The sequence below is a fragment of the Dendropsophus ebraccatus genome, chromosome 7 (assembly GCF_027789765.1).
Source record: "Dendropsophus ebraccatus isolate aDenEbr1 chromosome 7, aDenEbr1.pat, whole genome shotgun sequence".
NCBI classification, from domain to species: domain Eukaryota; kingdom Metazoa; phylum Chordata; class Amphibia; order Anura; family Hylidae; genus Dendropsophus; species Dendropsophus ebraccatus.
Window position 1 is genome coordinate 113,575,134 of NC_091460.1, and position 18,745 is coordinate 113,593,878.

Sequence of the window (18,745 nt, forward strand, 5' to 3'; positions counted from 1 at the left end):
CACGCCTGAGTCTTTTTTTTTTTTTTATAGATTCTTATTATTGTACCTGTATTAAAAAAATATATATTTGTTGGTGATAAATAATATCAGGTTGTTTCACACTTGGGTTTAAGGGCCACTTGGGTTTAAAGGGAAACTAAGAGCAGTTTAGAAGAAAGTAACCTGTTGTTATGTCCCTATTGTGCATTGGACCCTGAGGGTGAAAGTACATTTTTTTTATGTTCATCCTCTGCACAATTTCCTTGATATTAGAAGTTTAATCCATATGCTAATTAAGCGCTTTTGTGCACTAGGTGGAGCTACCACCCCCAGTGCATCGGCCGAGAGGCAGTGCCTAATTAGAATAAAGTATTGTATTGCCCTCCAAAAGTTATACAAATCTCCAATATACACTTTAATTACGGGAAATGCTTATAAACTGCTTTTTTCACTGCACTTACTACTACATCAAGGCTTCACTTCTTGTATAACATGGTGATGTCGCTTCCTGGATAACATGGTGATGTCACTTCCTGGATAACATGGTGATGTCACTTCCTGTATAACATGGTGATGTCACTTCCTGGATAACATGGTGATGTCACGACAAGACTCCCAGAGCTGTGCGGGCTGTGGCTGCTGGAGAGGATGATGTCAGGGGGATGCTCAGTGTCCCTCCAGTGCCCTGTACCCCCCTGCCATCATCCTCTCCAGCAGCCATAGCCTGCATAGCTCTGGGAGTCGGGTCGTGACATCACCATGTTATCCAGGAAGTGAAGCCTTGCTGCAGTAGTAAGTGCAGGGAAAAAAGCACTTTATAAGCATTTCCTGTAATAAGTCTATATTGGTGATTTGTATAACTTTTGGGGGTCAATACAATATTTTAATATAAATGTTCGCCGGACTTCTCCTTTAAACGCGTAATAGCACGGAAGTGGTTGGAGAGGCTGTCAGCCATAGGCTGTATCAATGTTTTCCAGGACTCCCTAGGACTTTCCAACCATAGCCGGGGGAAGTCAAATGCCGAGTATTCAGGTTGGGAGAACGCTGCCGAACCAAAACAGTTCGGTCTCTCCACTAAACACTACTGATTAGCTATAAACCGCTACACAATAAACGGAGACGAAATCCATTCACTATGTAGTGCACCACCAAACAGCTGATCGGCATGGGGGCCAGATGTCAGCACCCCACCAGTCAGTTACTGATGAGCTATCCTGTGGATAGTCCCTAGACACAATTTGCCTGGAAAACCCCTTTAATGCTAAATTTGTAACTGAGCCCCCTTTCTTCAAGAGGAAAAGAATGTAATTATGGCTGATCAGTCATCTCAATCATTATCTGCAAACACTACAACTCCCAGCATTTACTGACAGTCTGCAGCCCTCAGGATATGTTGGGATTTGAAGCACAAGTGAACAGACAATTGTATACCGAGTAAGAGGAAAGGTACCGTGCGGTGTCCAAATACTGGCTAGCAGGAGTGGTACTGTGCAGAAGCCAAATACAGGGTGAAAGGAGTGATGCTGTGCAGTGTCCACATACAGGGTAAGAGTAGTGGTACTGTGCAGTGCTCACATACAGGGTAAGAGAAGTGGTACTGTGCAGTGTCCACATATAGGGTAAGAGTAGTGGTACTGTGCAGTGTCCACATACAGGGTAAGAGTAGTGGTACTGTGCAGTGTCCACATACAGGGTAAGAGTAGTGGTACTGTGCAGTGCTCACATACAGTACATGGTAAGAGTAGTGGTACCATGCTTTGCCCACATACAGACAAGCAGTATTTACTAGGCATGGTGCCCCAAAAGTATTCCCAACCCATGATATAGGCGCGTAAATGTAATTCTCATCACTTGGACTTTCAAATTCAATTCTGATCCTAGGCTTAAGGCCCCATTCCACAGGCCGACTGTGAGGAGCAAATGAGTGCTGTCAGCGCTCGTTTGCTCCTCATTCCACGCTCGCTGCCACAGCCATTACACGCGGCGGCAGCGAGCGGGTGAGTGTGGGAGGATCCGCGGGGGGGCTGCCCAGGTAATCACTAGATCATCCGGGCAGCCCATAGAGGATAGTGGCGGTCTACTGCACCGCTTCTATTCCACGGAGCAATGGCAGCAGATCACTGCTATCACAGTCGTTTGATTTTCAACATGTTTGAAAGACAAACAACAGCAACGATCAGCCGACAGGGATGATGTCGGCTGATCGTTGCCTTCTATTCCACGGGACGATTATAGTCCGTAACGGATAGAGATGAGCAAACTGCTCGGACTTTTGGTCCGAAAGCAGTTTGCTCTCTCATCATGCCTTTGATCCCGACCGCATACTTGCGCTCATGGGAATATGCGGCCAGGATATTCCAGGGAATTCGCAAGTATGCGGCCAGGATCAAAGGCATGATGAGGGAGCGCTGATAACGGCCAATATCGGCCGAATAGGGACGATAATTGTTCCGTGGAATACGGCCTTTAGAGTACCAGAGTAATACACACACCAGATTGAGACCCCAAGTGTTATATGGACTTTCAAAGTAATAGACAACCCTGACTAGGACCTCTCCAATATAATACAGTCCCAGTGACAGATCATAATGAGAGCTGTTCAGGCAGAACACCACCCTACAGTATATTGTCCTAACTATTGCACACCAGCCCATTTCTGCAGCTGCTGTCTGCCCTTTATAGACGCTATAGCCTGTATAATAAAGAGCAAGCGCACTGCCCACTAACATGTTTTACCAGTCTGTGTCAGCTTTACTTCATAAATTCGGTGCAGACCAGTGAACGGTGTGATTGTGTTATAAAACTCATGTTATAATGTCTATTATGGGCAGAAGTGTTTACTAGGAGATTAGAAATGGGCTAGTGTGCAGTCTCCACATTCAGGGTAATAGTAGTGGTATAGTGAGGGCTCTATACAGTATGATGGTGTGTCCAGAGATTTATCACCTATATGCTCAGATCATGGAGATATGCAGCAGACCATAGAATTAAAGGGGATCTATCAGCCGGTTAGACGAATCTACAGTAAAAGTGAACAGTAACGGCTGAAGGTAAGAGACATATCTTAATCCTCGGCACCCCGTGCACTATAGGGAGTTATCAGAAGGTAAGATTTGTCTAAACTGCTGATAGTTTCCCTTTAAGTGCTAAGGCTGATAGCTATTAAAACCTAACAATAGGAAATAATCTGGTGAAATTTAGCAGATATATATATATATATATATATATATATATAGTATCTCATTAACCACTTCCTGCATACGGACATTCATAAAGTCAATGCGGGTGATTTGGTCAGGGAGTGGGGGGAGGGGATTAACAAAATTCCCTTATTTATCAAACCTGTCACACTGAGAAAATGTGGGGTATGCAAAACATCAAAAAGAGTATTTAAACTTTTTGCCCACTGAAGAGAACTAAAAACTTAATATTTAAAGTATATTTCTATTCCCAGGACACAGTTTGATGGATCGTAGTGTTGTTTCAAGTCAGATTCCATTCCAGCAGTCTTCAGGCATAGAACTTTAGCATTTTGATCATGTATAATACAAAGGCCATACTACTGTACTGTAATGTACAATATTGTCACACTCATTTAAAGGGGTTATCCAGCGAAAATCTTTTTCTTTCAAGTCAACTGGTGTTAGAAAGTTATATAGATTTGTAATTTACTTTTATTAAAAAATCCCAAGTCTTCTCATACTTATCAGCTGCTGTATGTGGATATGGATGTTGGACTCATCACTGGTAATTAGCATAATGCGCACGCAGAGCTTTCGGCGGCGATTTCCCAGCGGCAAGACCGGGTCCAGGAGCGGGGCGTCATGGAAGGGGTAAGTTTATGGGGCTCCACCGGGGGGGGTCGGGCGAGCTCTTCCCCCGCAACTGGGGTGACAAGTTATCTTTAACTTTTAAGGAAGTACACTGAGTTCCTTTAGGTAACGGTAGATTGGGGTAGTGTCATTAAAAAAAAATGCTTTTAATATATATAGCCAATCCATTATGCATAAAATAAATGAAGCAATCATCTGGTGTTTGCTTAGAAGATCCTAGCACTATTTCGCCCTAAAGGATGCATCGCCCGCTCCCTTTCTTTTTATTATTGTGGCAACTTTAAAGAGGGAGCAGATTCACTACTCCAATATAAAAAGGGGATGGTGCCAACATGAACTGGGGTATCCTCTTATCAAATTTTCCCTGAGGCAGTCAATCATTTTTCATAAGGTAGAACTACCCAAATTTCACAAACCAAGATTTGTTACAGAACCAAATTTTTGGCAAAGTTCATAACCAGTGCAAGTCACTTTGCACAGCCTGCATAGATGCAGTTACTGCATATGCCAAGTGTTTCTTCCTCCTCCAGCTTCTTTTGTGTATATTTACTTATCTCAGCATGTTTTGTTCCATTGTTGCTGTTGGAAACAAAAAAAACAGCAATGTTGGAAAGAAAACATGCTAAAATAAGTAAAGTTACATCAAAATAGCTGGCAGGGGAGAAAGCAATCAACATTCAAAGTGATTGCATTTATGCAAAGGTAGCATACAGAAAACTATCTGTATGCAACTGCTTAATCCCCTAAAATAATGTAAATTCTATTATTTTAAGAGATTAAGCAGTTGCATACAGTTACCAATACTGTGTGTGCCAATTACTTTCTGTCCCACCAGCTTCTTTTGTGTATATTCACTTATGAAAGCATATTTTCATTCCTGTGTTGCTGTTTTTTCCTTTCCAACAGCAACATTGGAACAAAAACACACTGTTTTAATTTAGTACATTTAAGGTTTGTTTGGGGCAAACACTTTGCTTCAAAGTTCGGCAAACCTTTTAAAAAAGTTTGCTGATCGCTATTTGTTATATATCCAAAAATGAGGCAAAGCTTCTCTTTGTTAAAATAAAACACAGGAACATTTGGTTCTCGATTCAAATGTTTTAGATTTATTTTCAATCACATACATATAGTTCTATTCATATACAGTCATTTTAAAATATCGCGTGCCTTTTTGATTTGTTTTGTGTGCCTTTTTATTACAAAAAACATCAGGATGAGTTTCTGTGTGCTGTTAATATCTGATATGATTGTTTCAAAAAGTTTTATTTTCAGGATTTGGCAAACTGTAAAATAAAATGGCAATCAGGAGAAATGCAAATTCGGAAAGAAATGGCACAAGTCTCATTCTCACATCGGAACAAAATGATTCACAGACGGTACAAAATAAAACAAATTGCTAGTATTATCACAAAAATGACATCAAGTCTCAGCAGTCTGAACCCCCCTCCCTTAGCTCTAATTGTCCACATTTTACCAAGATAAAATGGCTATGTAATAAATACAAGAGGCATTGCTTTATAGTCAGCACCGGCTTAGAGGTTACAATGCAGAAAGTTTGGTCAAGCATATCCAAGTGCATTACTGCTGGCCTAAAATAATCCTAATGCTTAATGCATAAAGCTCGGTCTAATACAGCGCACATACTACGTTATGAACGGTTCTGTACAGGTTGTCAAGGAGGTTTAAAGACATTCTCAGGCATCAAGATGCAGATGAATTTGCCATCTCTTTTTGAAGGTATAATTTGTATCTAGAAAAGTCAATAGGCTGCAGGTGTACAGAAGCGACCGCACAAAAAGATCTAAAAAAAAAGGCAAGTTGATATGTAGTGAATCGGTTGTAAGAAGAAAGTCCACCCTTTACACCATTTATCCATACTCCAACAATATACAGGTTTTAGCGTGTTGGGTTTAAATCAAACCTGCCGCAATGTACAAGATCTTGTGTAATTGGTTGAATGTATCAAAACTGGTTGGGTACATGTGAGCAGGATTATGATAGACCTACAGACCTGGCTATATTTTCACTCTGGATCTACAATGTTCTAAAGTCACGCTATATCTATATTTGTTTTTGTTTGTTTTTATTAAAAGGGTTATCCATTTCGGTAAAATACATGTTCATCCCCCCCTCCTGGAGATGAATAATTTGTTCCATACTTGTTATTGTGTTTTCAGTCTCCTTCCCCCAGTTTTGAGCTGCTACTTCCTGCTGAAGACACAGAAAACTGTGTGTTAGCTGTTCACCAAAATCTCTGCTCTGATCTCCCTCCTATTCCCTCCCTTACGAGACAATGTAAAAACGTGTTTCTGTTTCTGTGATATCAGGAGGGTTAATCACAGTGAGGTCACCAGCAACTTGACCTCAAATTACCCCTCCCGACATTACAGAGTGCAGAGACAGACGGCCAGGGACACTGTTTACATGACCTGAATAAAAAGGTAGTGGGGAGAAAAGAGATCAGAGCGGAGACAGAGTGAACAGCTGACACACAGTTTTCTGTGTCTTAAGCAGAAAGCAGCAGCTCAAAACTGGGGGAAAAAGACTGAAAAGATAATTACAAGTATGGAACAAATTTTTAGTCTCCAGGAGGGGGGTGATTCCATGTGTACTTTACCTGAGCGGAATACCCCTTTAATCCACTCAGCTCCTTCTGCTCTAACACATGATGGCGATAGCTTAGATAGCATTTTCATGGTGACAGGTTCCCTTTATTATCTCAATAATTGTTTTATCAATTTCTGGAACGAAATCTGGCCTAAAAATCCACACAATATTTCATACAGGATGTGGGTACAGAACAGATGTGTAGGATTTTAATATGCAATAATAGAAGGTGGCCAATATGGTCCCTCAAAACAAAGCATAAACTCTTATTGCTTCAGAAATATTTGAAGAATCTAAGCTTCTGCTATGAAGAGAGTTTGTAATTGTTCGTTACACATTTTGATCTCCTAAGACCTTTATTTTACACAGTGCTTTGCGAATGTGAAGAACAGTTTGACGAGAAAACACATGGTACCTTTCATGTATTTGTCTGCACTTCCATAACATAGAAAAATGCTCTTATTCTCTGGTGCAAAGTCTGAAATATGCTTTTCAAAGCCCCTGAAGTCTTGCGGGCTATGAGGCCTCCTTGCCGCCTCTCCATTCCTACCCCTGCTTGGTTGACAGTCCGCTGGAAGCTAAGCCCTGTCAATCAAGCAGTAATGGGGATGGACAGAGGAGGGAAGAGGCATCCCAGCCCTCAGCAGAGTTACTAATAGTAATACTCATAGTATAAACAAGACCAAAGCATGTACTCCAGTTGTTTGCCACATTGGCAATAGTATATCTGCCCCATTGTGGTAGAGGGCCCCCTACTTCCTCCACCTTAAAATTGTAATTTTCAAATGGGTAAATCTGACCCCTATCCTATAAATAAATGAAATGCTATTCTGGAAAAATCGAGACTGCTCACTTTTATGGACTTGTAACATGCAAAGCGTTTTAAAAATTATGCAAAATCTTTTAATAAAGAAACTCGTCTTTAGAGTAAGGCTGGGTTCACACTACTTTTTTTTCATCCGTTTTTTGCAAAAAAAAAAAAAAAAGGATGAAAAAAACAGATGCATGTGTGTGCATCCGTTTTGGTCCGTTTTTCCACTGAATTCCATTATTTAAAAAAAAAAAAAAACTGATCAAAACTGATGTTTTTTTAATGTACACAAAACATAGTCGACCTTATTTTTGTGTCTGTTAAAAAAACAGGTCCGCTTTGATCCGTTTTTTTATAATGGAATTCAATGGAAAAACGGATCAAAACGGCTGAACACACATGCATCCGTTTTTTTCCGTACGTTTTTCATCCATTTTTTTGCAAAGTAAGATGAACTCATTTTATATAGCATATCCATTAAGGATTGGTTACCATTTCTAAGCGCATTGTAATTTTAACTATTACATAGTTAGCCATGCAAAGTTACTGTAAGCGCAATCTGTAGTTAGTATGCAATGAAGAACATCATTGAGGGATACTGTATTCATAGCATTACTGGCCAGAAGTCCCAATGTGCTACATGTATGAATGGACTGTTGTAAGATCAGTGCTAGAAGATCAATATGGAATACACACAATCATACCGGATGGCGGGCTGTATTCTGTGTATATGTGAATGTGAAATTCAATAGACACAGTGAACCAAAGCTAAATGACGGTAAAAGATGCACCATATGTTCCATACAAGGCTGGTTTTCACTGCAGACGGATCTTTTTTCCTTTTAATTTATTATCCAGCGTTAAAAAAACATCATGACTCTTGTATCTAGTTCAGGTGTGGTTTACAATTATGCTCCATTCACTTCAATTGCAAAACCCGACCCAAACTGGAGACAAGAGCTTTCTTTGGAAAAAAAAAGTGGCCATGTTTTTCTAATGGTGGATAACCCCTTTAATTTTGACTAGGTTACCTAACTTCTTACTTAAAAACCTAAACACCATTTATAATTTTAGGTACCAGCTTTGGGATAATGAAAGTATTTAATTATCTTTTTTTCTATATTATCATGTCACGTTTACTGATTCAACACACATTACAGATTTGTCCATGTCTACTCAGGACACACACATCTTGTAGTGTTCATGTAGAACAAGTGGTAATAATTGGTCTGTTGAGAAATGTTAAGAAGTCAGATATTATACCAAATACTTGTGTGTTAGAGATGGAGCATGCTCAAGTTAGATGGTTCACCATTTGAATACCGGTCGCTGAAGAAGTTGGATGCAGCCTTAGGGAGTCCTAGAAAACATGAATACATCCTATGGCCTATGGCTGTATCCATGTTTTCCTGGACTCCCTAGGGCTGCATCCAACTTCTTCAGCCAACGGTATTAGAATGCCGAACGATTGGACCCAAGCATGCTCAAGTTGCGCTCATCTCTATTGTACATTTAATGTTATGAGTTGGATGTTTCATGCTTTTGGGTAGAGCATGATCAAGTATATCAGGAAAAGAGTTGTGCATATAAGTGGATTTGCTGTGGATATAAGTTTTCATTTTCAGAATACTCCAGGAGCATTTGTCCAGTGTATATATAGGTCCTTATTAACCAACAAAGGCTAAAAAAGTAATTTAGGAATCTGTGGCACTCATATTGATAAGTTGTTACATTTCTTTCTGCTGCATGGAACGTACAGGCCGTGTGCTAGTCCATAAGGGCGAAATTCAGTTCAAAAGTAGCCCATGGGCAATCGATGTCACTGTATGCCATTATGCTTGCATTATACCACAACCACTGATATCCCAACTCTTGACCTACTTGCAAGGGTCCAGGAGCTCTGGTCTTCTCCCACTCATTGGTGTGACTTAAAATATTAGTGCACACTCTGTAATTCTATTACTGACATTTCTTACGTTCATAATGTCATTTGTTAAATGACCCGCTCCCTGCAAGCACTAGCCAACTGCACTGACATCTTATTCTGTCTGCAAAAAAAAAAAAAAAAAAAAACTGGTACATTTCCAGTTATTACTGTATCATTCCATAGATAATTGTATTAAAAAAGTACATTTTGGACTACATGCTAAATATTATCCAAGCCCCAAGTAGGAGTGATGCATGAATATACGCTGCCCTAAAGGCACCTTTAAAATGATAAGGCCTTGGTCTTTGGTAGCTGTGAACACACTTCGCAAGTAAAATGAGCAAATTAAAAGAACAGCTTATTATACATTCTTAAGTTTGTTTATTTTCCTTAGTAACTCAGAGTTAAGGCTGGGCTATGAAATGTAATGCACTGTTCCTCAACTACAGTCTTCAAGGACCATCAAGAAGTCATGATTTCAGGATATTCCATATAAAGAACATGTGGTGATACCTGATGCACCGACACCAATTATATCCCCAGTAAAACACTAAGGGTGGTATTACATGGCCCAATATGCCAGGTAAGCTAGGTCGGTGACCACCGATGGCTTGATTCTCACGCAGCAAGGCATCCTTAATGATGTTATATAGAAAATAATGAAGATGTATACTTACCTGTCGATGCTCCCCCCAGTGTCCTGCTGCCTTTTCCCCACTGACCGGAGCTGCCTCTAACTAAGCTTGATCGAACATGGGGAAAAGCTAAGTTCGATCGAACTCGAACCTAGGCGGACCTTCCCCGCATTTGATTGTTGATGTCTTCATGGTCCGTGCTAAAGGAGGAGACATCCCCGGGACAGCCTGAAATCCCATGATTCAGCCTAGGTAATAGACTGTATCCCGGAATTCCAGGTGGTCCCCAGGATGTCTCCTTCCGGACCGTGAAGGCATCAGCAATCAAACGCGGAAGGTCCGGCTATGTTCCAGGTTGATCAAACCTAGCTTTTCCCGATGTTCAATCAAGCCTACTTCTAACCCATCGCAGAAGTGAGGAAAGTATACATCTATACACTGAGTACCATTCTCGCCAGCCATCAGCCACGCACCTCCTATTACACTAAGCGATGCGTGGTCATCAGCCAATGATTTTAACACATGTTGAAAGACAACAATCAGCTGATGTTTGTCTCTCTTCGGATGATCATTGACTTTAACTTTATTACACAGAATGATACCTGCTCGAATCGGCCTGATTCAGTGGATAATCGCTATAATAGGGCCCCAAGGAAGTCCTAAACGCATACCCTGTTGTTGGTCCATGAGGACTGGAGTTGGAGAACACTGATTTAATGGATCGTGGGTGAACACATCATCAACACTCCGATCAGTACTAAACGGCAAATACAATGAACATAAACCTGATGATTTTGTGTAACTATCTTTCAATGTAGCAATGTCATGGAAAAAAAGTTCTAATTGACACAATATACAAGATCTAGTCCCACTGAATCACCTTACATGTACCTGCTTGGTTATGAAGTAGGTGTGAAATATGAATATTAAAGAGATTCTGTCAGTAGGTTTATGCTGTCCTATCTAAGGGTAGAATAAACTAGTGATAGAGAACCTGAACAGAATGATGTATCACTTACATTGTTCTGTACAGCTGATACAGAGATCTCCTCCTGAATAACATGGACAATAAGCAGTCCTCTCCATTATGTGCATGAGCCAAGTAGTCCTCAATATTCATGAGAAGCAGAAAACTCCACCCTCTGGCTGCTGATTGGCACTTATCTTTCTGTGCCGTATATAGGCAGTCAGCTGTCAATCAGCAGCTGGAGGGTGTGGGGAGGGGTGTGGCAAGAATCCTATTCTCCTGCATATTAGAAGAACGGCTGATAAGAATGACGTAAGTAATACACCGATCTGTTCAGCATTTCTGTCACTAGTTTATGCTGCCTTCATTTAAGGCAGCAAAAACCAAGTGACAGATTCCCTTTAAAAAGGAAAATGAAGATATAGGTGACAATCTAAAGAATAGTAGGTTTATAAAGCTCATAAGAAAATGTTTTGACACCGGAAAAAAAAGGCAAATTAACCCACCCAATAAAATGATGTCATTTATGTGTCAAACATGCTTATTTATTAATATACCATATCTTTAAATTAGTCGGAGCTCTATTTTCTGCTTAACTTTAAATCCCCTATATAGCCAGAAAAGAAATAAAACCTGCCTGCAGACACCAGTATGAGACACCTAAGAATACTGGCTTATTATTCATTTCAGTGACTAAATTAAACATAATATCCTCCCAACCACCCTCTGGGGGTAACGGCAGGCTGCCAAAATGTTATCACTTAGCACTCTGACTCATTAGGGAATTAAATGAAAAGCTCAATGTAATAAAAAAACATCTCTGATGACTGGATAAATTGAAATTCGTTACCACAGAGTTTTGCACCCATCTACATATTTTTTTTTTTTAAACTCAAAATCGTTTTAAGTTGTATATATATATATATATATATATATATATATATATATATATATATAAATATATATATATATATATATATATATATATTGTACATAAAGGTTAGATGGATACTGTAGTGTTGAGTGGCCGATCTAACGTTAGATACTTATATATAGGGACTTCAATCATTGCATTAAAGTGGTATTGCGCTCAAAAATACCCCATTAAAGCGACTCTGTACCCACAATCTGCTTCCCCAAACCGTTTCTTCTGTCAGATAGCTGCTTTTAATCCAAGATCTGTACTGGGGTCCGTTCGGCAGGTGATGCAGTTATTGTCCTAAGAAAACAACTTTTAAACTTGCAGCCCTGTTTCAAATTGGCGTGGCCTTAAGTGGCTGCGCATTAGACTGGCACCGGCTTCCAGCCCTCCTCTCCGCCCTCTTCACCTTTAGGAATGTCCCTGGGCAGAACCTTTACTATTTCTCACTTGTCTGAACACTGCACAGGTGCCTTAACGATTCAACACATGTGCAGCATTCTCACATTGCAGAAAACCAGCCTGGGGCATTCCTAATAGGGAGGAGGGCGGGGAGGAGGGACAGAGAGGTGGTGCCAGCCTAATGCACAGACACTCTAGACCACGCCAATTTGACACAGGGCTGCAAGTTTAAAAGTTGTTGTTTAGGACAATAACTACATCACCTGCCGAACGGACCCCAGGACAGATCTTAGATGAAAAGCAGCTATCCGAAAGTTCCAAGCGGTTTGGTGAGGGCAAATTGTGGGTACAGCTTTAAATGAAAACCTATATATGAGACAGATGATGGGCACCTAGAAATTTAAGTATTTCCAATCCAATGCAAATGAAATTAATATTACAAATCTAGGATATTAAAGAATATTGCATTAGCATATGGCAGGTGTTTGCCCATTGTCTTCCTTTATTATTCCTATTTGTAGAGCAATGAACATAATTATGGAAAGAACTACACAAAACGTGTTCAACATGAGAAAACACAATTTTCCATTTAATGAACAATGTAAACAATGTATTATTTGTCTTTTCACTTCATTCCTATAACATAGTAGTTAAGTCAGTACACATAGAATGCAATAGCTGTCATGAAAAATGAATAAGTTTCTCAGGAGTGCAATGTTAAATTCCTTTAAATGAAGCACAGGGATATAGAAAGACATTAGCTGCAAGACAATAGTAAGCTGGTAAGCTGGGTGATATGATTAAAAAAAATGAGTTCCATAAACCTATAACCGAGGCTGGCAGAGAGTGAAGCACACAACCGCATGCTTTATCCTGGCTATATCTAGAGATCCATGGGCGTCTCAACGCTGAGACCCCAACCAATCAAAACCCAAGCCCCAAACCGATCCATACCCAAGCCTATATTCTGTTACACATGGAAAATAATGTAAGTAATAATGTAATAATTTGTAAGATTTTTATTAAGGCAGACATTGACAATCTTATTAAAATGGGGGGAAACTTTTTCCTTATGACTTCAACAACTACTAGAGATGAGCGCAACTTGATCATACTCAAGTCTGATTGTTCAGCATTTGAATACTGATGGCTGAAGTAGTTGGATGCAGCCCTAGGGAGCCTGGGAAACATGGATAAAGTCATAGGTAGAGATGAGTGAACCTGGAGCATGCTCGAGTCGATCCAAACCCGAGCTTTCGGCATTTGATTAGCAGTGGCTTCTGAACTTGGATAAAGCCCTAAGGCTATGTGGAAAACATGGATATAGTCATTGGCTGTATCCATGTTTTCCAGACAACCCTAGAGCTTTATCTAAGTTCTGCAGCCCCCGCTAATCAAACACCGAACGTTCAGGTTCAAATCGACTCGAACCCGAACCCAGTTTGCTCATCTCTAGTCATAGGCCATGGGCTGTATCCATGTTTTCCATCTTCTAGGACTGCATCCAACTTCTGCAGCCACCGGTATTCAAAAGCCGAATGACTGGACGCAAGCATGCTTGAGTCCCGCTCATCTCATAAAAAAAAAAAAAATTCTATTATTTTTGCCCAGTGTTGTACTTGGCCCAGATTTGTTGGCTTTTATCAAAATTTTCAGTAAAAATCCTGGAATCACATGAAAAAAGTAAAATAAAATCAGTGCAAAATTTATGTGTGGAGGAAGCCCGAGTATTTTGCATCAGTACTTGAAAACTGAAAAACCATGAGTGCAACCTACATAGAAACATAAGTAATAGAAAGATTTGTACCTTTTCCATGTTTAGGACTCCTGGTTTTGTCTTATATATACTGATGGAAAATACTGAGCCCAATACTAAAAGCAACCTTAATTGTAGACTGCTGCTAGGCCTGGAATACATGTGTGTAATCCACTTGTCCATTCCTTTGGCCTTAATTACATGTTCTGTGTACGGGCTGTATATACGGTCAGTGTGCAACTGAATGGAGTTTAGAGTTCCTGGCATCATGATTCATTATGATGCCGGGAGCTCTGAATCAATCAACAGATGCCCATGTTTCATTAGGTATCATAATCATAATAATACATGATGCTGGGAACTCCAAACTCCATTTAACAGCACACCGACCGTTTATACGGACCTTACAGGGAACGTGGATATCTGGTGTCTCTTCCTCTTTTTACCACACTAGGTATACAGTTAGCTATTAACAACTGCTTCATAGGGCAGCATTTATAAGGCTTTTATCTTTAGCCTTTCCCAATGACGACATCTGTACCTTCCCGATAAATACAAAAAAAGGTATAAAACTAAATAGACCATTAACATTAATATAATATGAGAAGTTAAAAAGACTCCATGGGGGAGATTTATCAAACATGGTGTAAAGTGAAACTGGCTCAGTTGCCCCTAGCAACCAATCAGATTCCACCTTTCATTCCTCACAGACTCTTTGGAAAATGAAAGGTGGAATCTGATTGGTTGCTAGGGGCAACTGAGCCAGTTTCACTTTACACCATGTTTGATAAATCCCCCCCCCCCATGTATTTTAATGCCAGTTGTTAAATGTAACCCCTGTGTTTCCCATATCTATTAGTCTATATATGAAATCTGTTTTTGCACCTGTAACTTTCTTGTGTAGGTCACCGGAGACATTATTATTGGACAGTGAGTAATATCACACAGTAGCGCCATTGCACTAAGCAGGCATACATTGCTTTAGATTGTCACTATAGTCTGAGTAGCTGCTCCATGTAGAGTGTTAAAGGGGTTATCCAGTATTAGAAAAACATGGCCACTTTCTTACAGTTCAGGTGTGGTTTTTCAATTAAACTCTATTCACTTCAATGGAACTGTGTTGCAAAACCTATACCCAAACTGGAGACAAGAATGATGCTGTTTCTGGAAGAAAGTGGCCATGTTTTTCTAATGCTGGATAACCCCTTTAAGGTACATGTTATTGGTTATGTTCTGCACCTGAGGCTTTACCTTTTTCCCATTAGGTCTCATGTATTGTATATACAAACCAATCACATCCAAAGATACATTGGGCCCTACTAGATCTTTACATTCCTTAGGTTTATGTGTGGACATATGTAATAATGCATATGTTTCACAATATCTCAGATATACAGTAAGGTTAAATGCCAGCACCATTGTAAAGAATATGTAATTCAGTGTTTGGGTACACAAAGTCATATATTTATGTTGTACGCCATGCTGCCCACAATAAAATGATAATACACAGGCATGGCACCAGCCTGGTTCCTCTAGACAGGGGTTTTGAGTGATTAAAGTTTATTTCGCAGATGTATATACTCAGTCCACAAAATGCCAACAACTAACAAAACAATGTTCAATCAATAAACAGGAAAAGACTCTCAAGTGTTATTCTCCTGAGGATTAAAACATACAACATAGCAATGATACATTTCATCCCTGATGCGTAATACACAAATTATACTGCAAGAAATCATGGTCCTTATGTATGACTATTAATGTAAAAAAAAAGGGGAGGAGGTGCCCACTGCAACCAATCAAGTCACTGCTTATATTTTCTGAGGAATCTGATTGGCTGCTATGGGCAAGGCCTCCTCCTTTGGTCTTAACAAAATTTTATTGGTGACTCTCACCATGTTTTCAGTTCCGATCATTGACCTAAAGTCACTTCCAGTCAGCTCCATTCTCACCATTTCTTTCAAAATGCACTTCACTTGAAAAAAAAAAAAGATGGCTATCCCAAAAAATACCTAAACCTATGAAAAAAAATGTACAATGTCACAATACCATAAGCCACTTAAAAGTTAACTCTCTACAGCAGGTGTGACATCAAACCTTTGCACCACTTTCGGGTTACTGCAAATGCCAACGTTATTTCTACTCCTGTCCCTTACGAAGAAAAGAAAAACTAAAATATACAGTTGTATACAAGTTAACTTTACCTCAACTGCTGGTTTAATTCAGCACATCTGGTCAGAAATAAAAAATATTGTGCATGTAAAAAAATAAATAGCTATCCGAACCGTGAAGAAGTGTTTGGAGAGTTCGTGCCGTCGCATGATCCGCATGATTTTTTTTATTTTTTATTTTTCACTGCTTTCATCATGCTCCCGTTCTGCTAGAGATGCTTTCTGGTCATAGAATACAAAGTTTGCTTCTCTTTTTTTTTTCTTTTTTTTATCATAAATCGACAAATGTATGAACTTAACAGATTACATACAGTACTAGCGTTATTTTACAGCGATAATTCATGTAGCTAACACAAAACAGGCCCTTTAATACTCTATATACTGCTCTATGTAATAACTACTGTACAGTTTGTGTTTTCCTCTTTTTAATAATATACATATATGCTTGCATGTATACAGTACATCTGATGTACAAGTGTGAGATTATCTACATCCATCTACCTGGAGAGATGGAAGGGTTTCAAACAGATATTCAAACAATTCCGATGAGAAAAATTACGTACGGTACACGCATACGTTCACACGGACACGCGCACGCTTCAATGGTTACTGCACATTGTTGTCATGTCATGATGAGAAAAGATAACTGGATCTTGCTGGTTTTGCAGCCATTCATTTTACAATGTATGCAAAGAGATTTTTTTTTTTTTAATAATCCTTTTTTTTCTTGCAATAAGCATAACCAGAAGACCAAAGCGGAGCAACTATAAGTTAAATATACATTTGAGCTTAGCTTCATGACATAACTCTGTAGGAGAAGCAGGCTAGAAGGGAAATAAGTTAACTTTCTACTTCCTTTCTTTCCTTTCTTGTAATTCTATAGATATATTGATTCTTTTTCCAATCGCATCATCGTCTGAAGAAGGTGGGGTTTCTCAGGCAGGCGGCTAGTCACCTGCAACAACCGAGGGCTCCAGCAGAAGCTTCCAGGCTGCTATCTGTATCGGATGCCAGGGTTTGGTCGGTGGACATGGAGGATATATCATTGACAGATGAGGACGGAGGGAGGCTCTCGCTGCTGTTCACTGCTGCACCTGTGCTAAGAAAATGAACAACAAAGCAATATAACCTTAGTAAATTAAGTCAAATAGCCTTTCTAAAAACAGCGCCGCTCATGGCTAGCGGTTGTATCTGGTATTGCAACTTGGAAAGGGCAAAGCTGCAATACCATCCACATCCTGTTGACCGTTGTGGCACTGTTAGTACAGAAAAGCAGCCAGGTTATTTTTTTTTCCAACAATCCTTTTAAAGCACAGTATGGAACAATAACTAGGATGGGTTTAGACAATGCACGTGAAGGATTAAAAGGAAACGATTGCGATGGTGTTTGATGCCATTTCAGCTTTTGGTAGGTGTACATCCGTAAGGGTTATGGTTTATAGTGAAAACCAACAATGTGCTTTCTTCAGCCAAATAAAAGGATACTGTAGTTGCAAGATATTAGCAAACAAATCTTTTGAACCAAGATTAGTTTCGAACTTTGCAAAGAGTTTGGTTCAAACTATTTGCAAAGTTTAGAACAAATTTGTAAAGATGGCGGTAACATATCTTAAAAAAAAAAAAATTAGCATGCTCACCTGTCTGCTCTCCCCCAGTGTCCTCCTCCAGGTCTCCGGTGTCTCCAGCCGCCTCAAGCTCCCTCAGCCAATCACTGACTGGACGGGACAGCACTGAGGCCAGTCATTGGCTGGGCAGGCTGTCACTATTGTCTCAAAAGTAACAACCTGCGCAGCTAGGAATTCTGGAAGTTGCGGGGACACCGGAAACTGGAGAAGGAGGAAACGGAGGGCGCATGGACAGGTGAGTATAAATGAACAAACTTTGTGAAATGCACTGCAACAGCTAAATGCCTGCAATCGTTTAGCTGTTTTTGTGCAGTTTGTTTAAGGTTCAGTTTGGACAAACTCAGACTTTAAATTTTGGCGAACCTGCCAAACCGAACTTTGAAAAGTTTACTCATCTCTTGAGTTTTCTTGAGTGGTAAATAACACCAGTTAATACTGAATAATGCCATAGAGAAAAACATATTTTACAGAATATAGCACATGAATGACAGTGGAACTTATGTACTCGTGTACATATCACATCCTACGATCAGGGACCTCAAGTATGTGACCCTGGGAACCTCTGCTAAATGGACAGGCGTTCTCTGTACTTGGTCTTTAAGATAAAAGTTTTAAAATGTAGCATTCTGCAAATATAAAAGTACCAGCCAACCACCATTAGAGACCACTTGTTACATGAATGAACACCCCCAAATGATCTTGCTCTCTGCCGCTGCTCACCGCAGAGCGCTGCAATGAATACTCATAAGGAGACATGCTGTAGGAGCCAGAAAGCATAGTATTAAGAGCTACAATCCTTATAAAGATGTATGAAATTCTGTAGCACTAAAGACAACAAAGTGTGAAATGGTGGTAATTTATTTTAATTCTAGACCACAAGTCAAAACTTTGCGTCTTTGCAGGAATGGTACAAAGAAAAGGAAGGATCTCTATCTAAATTTTAACATTTCCAGCAATTTCCACACAAGATGGATATGCTTAAGACTACGCATATGTGATCTGCTGTTAATACAGACAATTATACAAAGCGTGGAGTGTACTTAGAATACATTATGTCCCCATATCCCGCACGGCCATTCTATTTTGAGCCTGAAGTTTTGAACAGTTGAG

The 18,745-nt window shown here is 39.8% G+C and overlaps 1 protein-coding gene across 5 annotated transcripts in view; it reads right to left on the reverse strand.

Annotated features, from left to right (window-relative positions):
- Nucleotides 1-15,382: 15,382 nt before the first annotated feature.
- Nucleotides 15,383-18,745, reverse strand: part of MAPK10 (mitogen-activated protein kinase 10) — a 160,507-nt gene continuing 157,144 nt past the window's right edge. For 4 of the 5 annotated variants that reach the window (XM_069976725.1, XM_069976724.1, XM_069976726.1 and 1 more), the window contains one exon: nt 15,383-17,104. In XM_069976725.1, coding sequence (XP_069832826.1) covers nt 16,962-17,104 — 143 coding nt within the window. In that variant the 3' untranslated portion in view covers nt 15,383-16,961. Of the gene's footprint in view, nt 17,110-18,745 lie in introns of all 5 variants that reach the window. The other variant, XM_069976728.1, reaches the window with a different exon arrangement.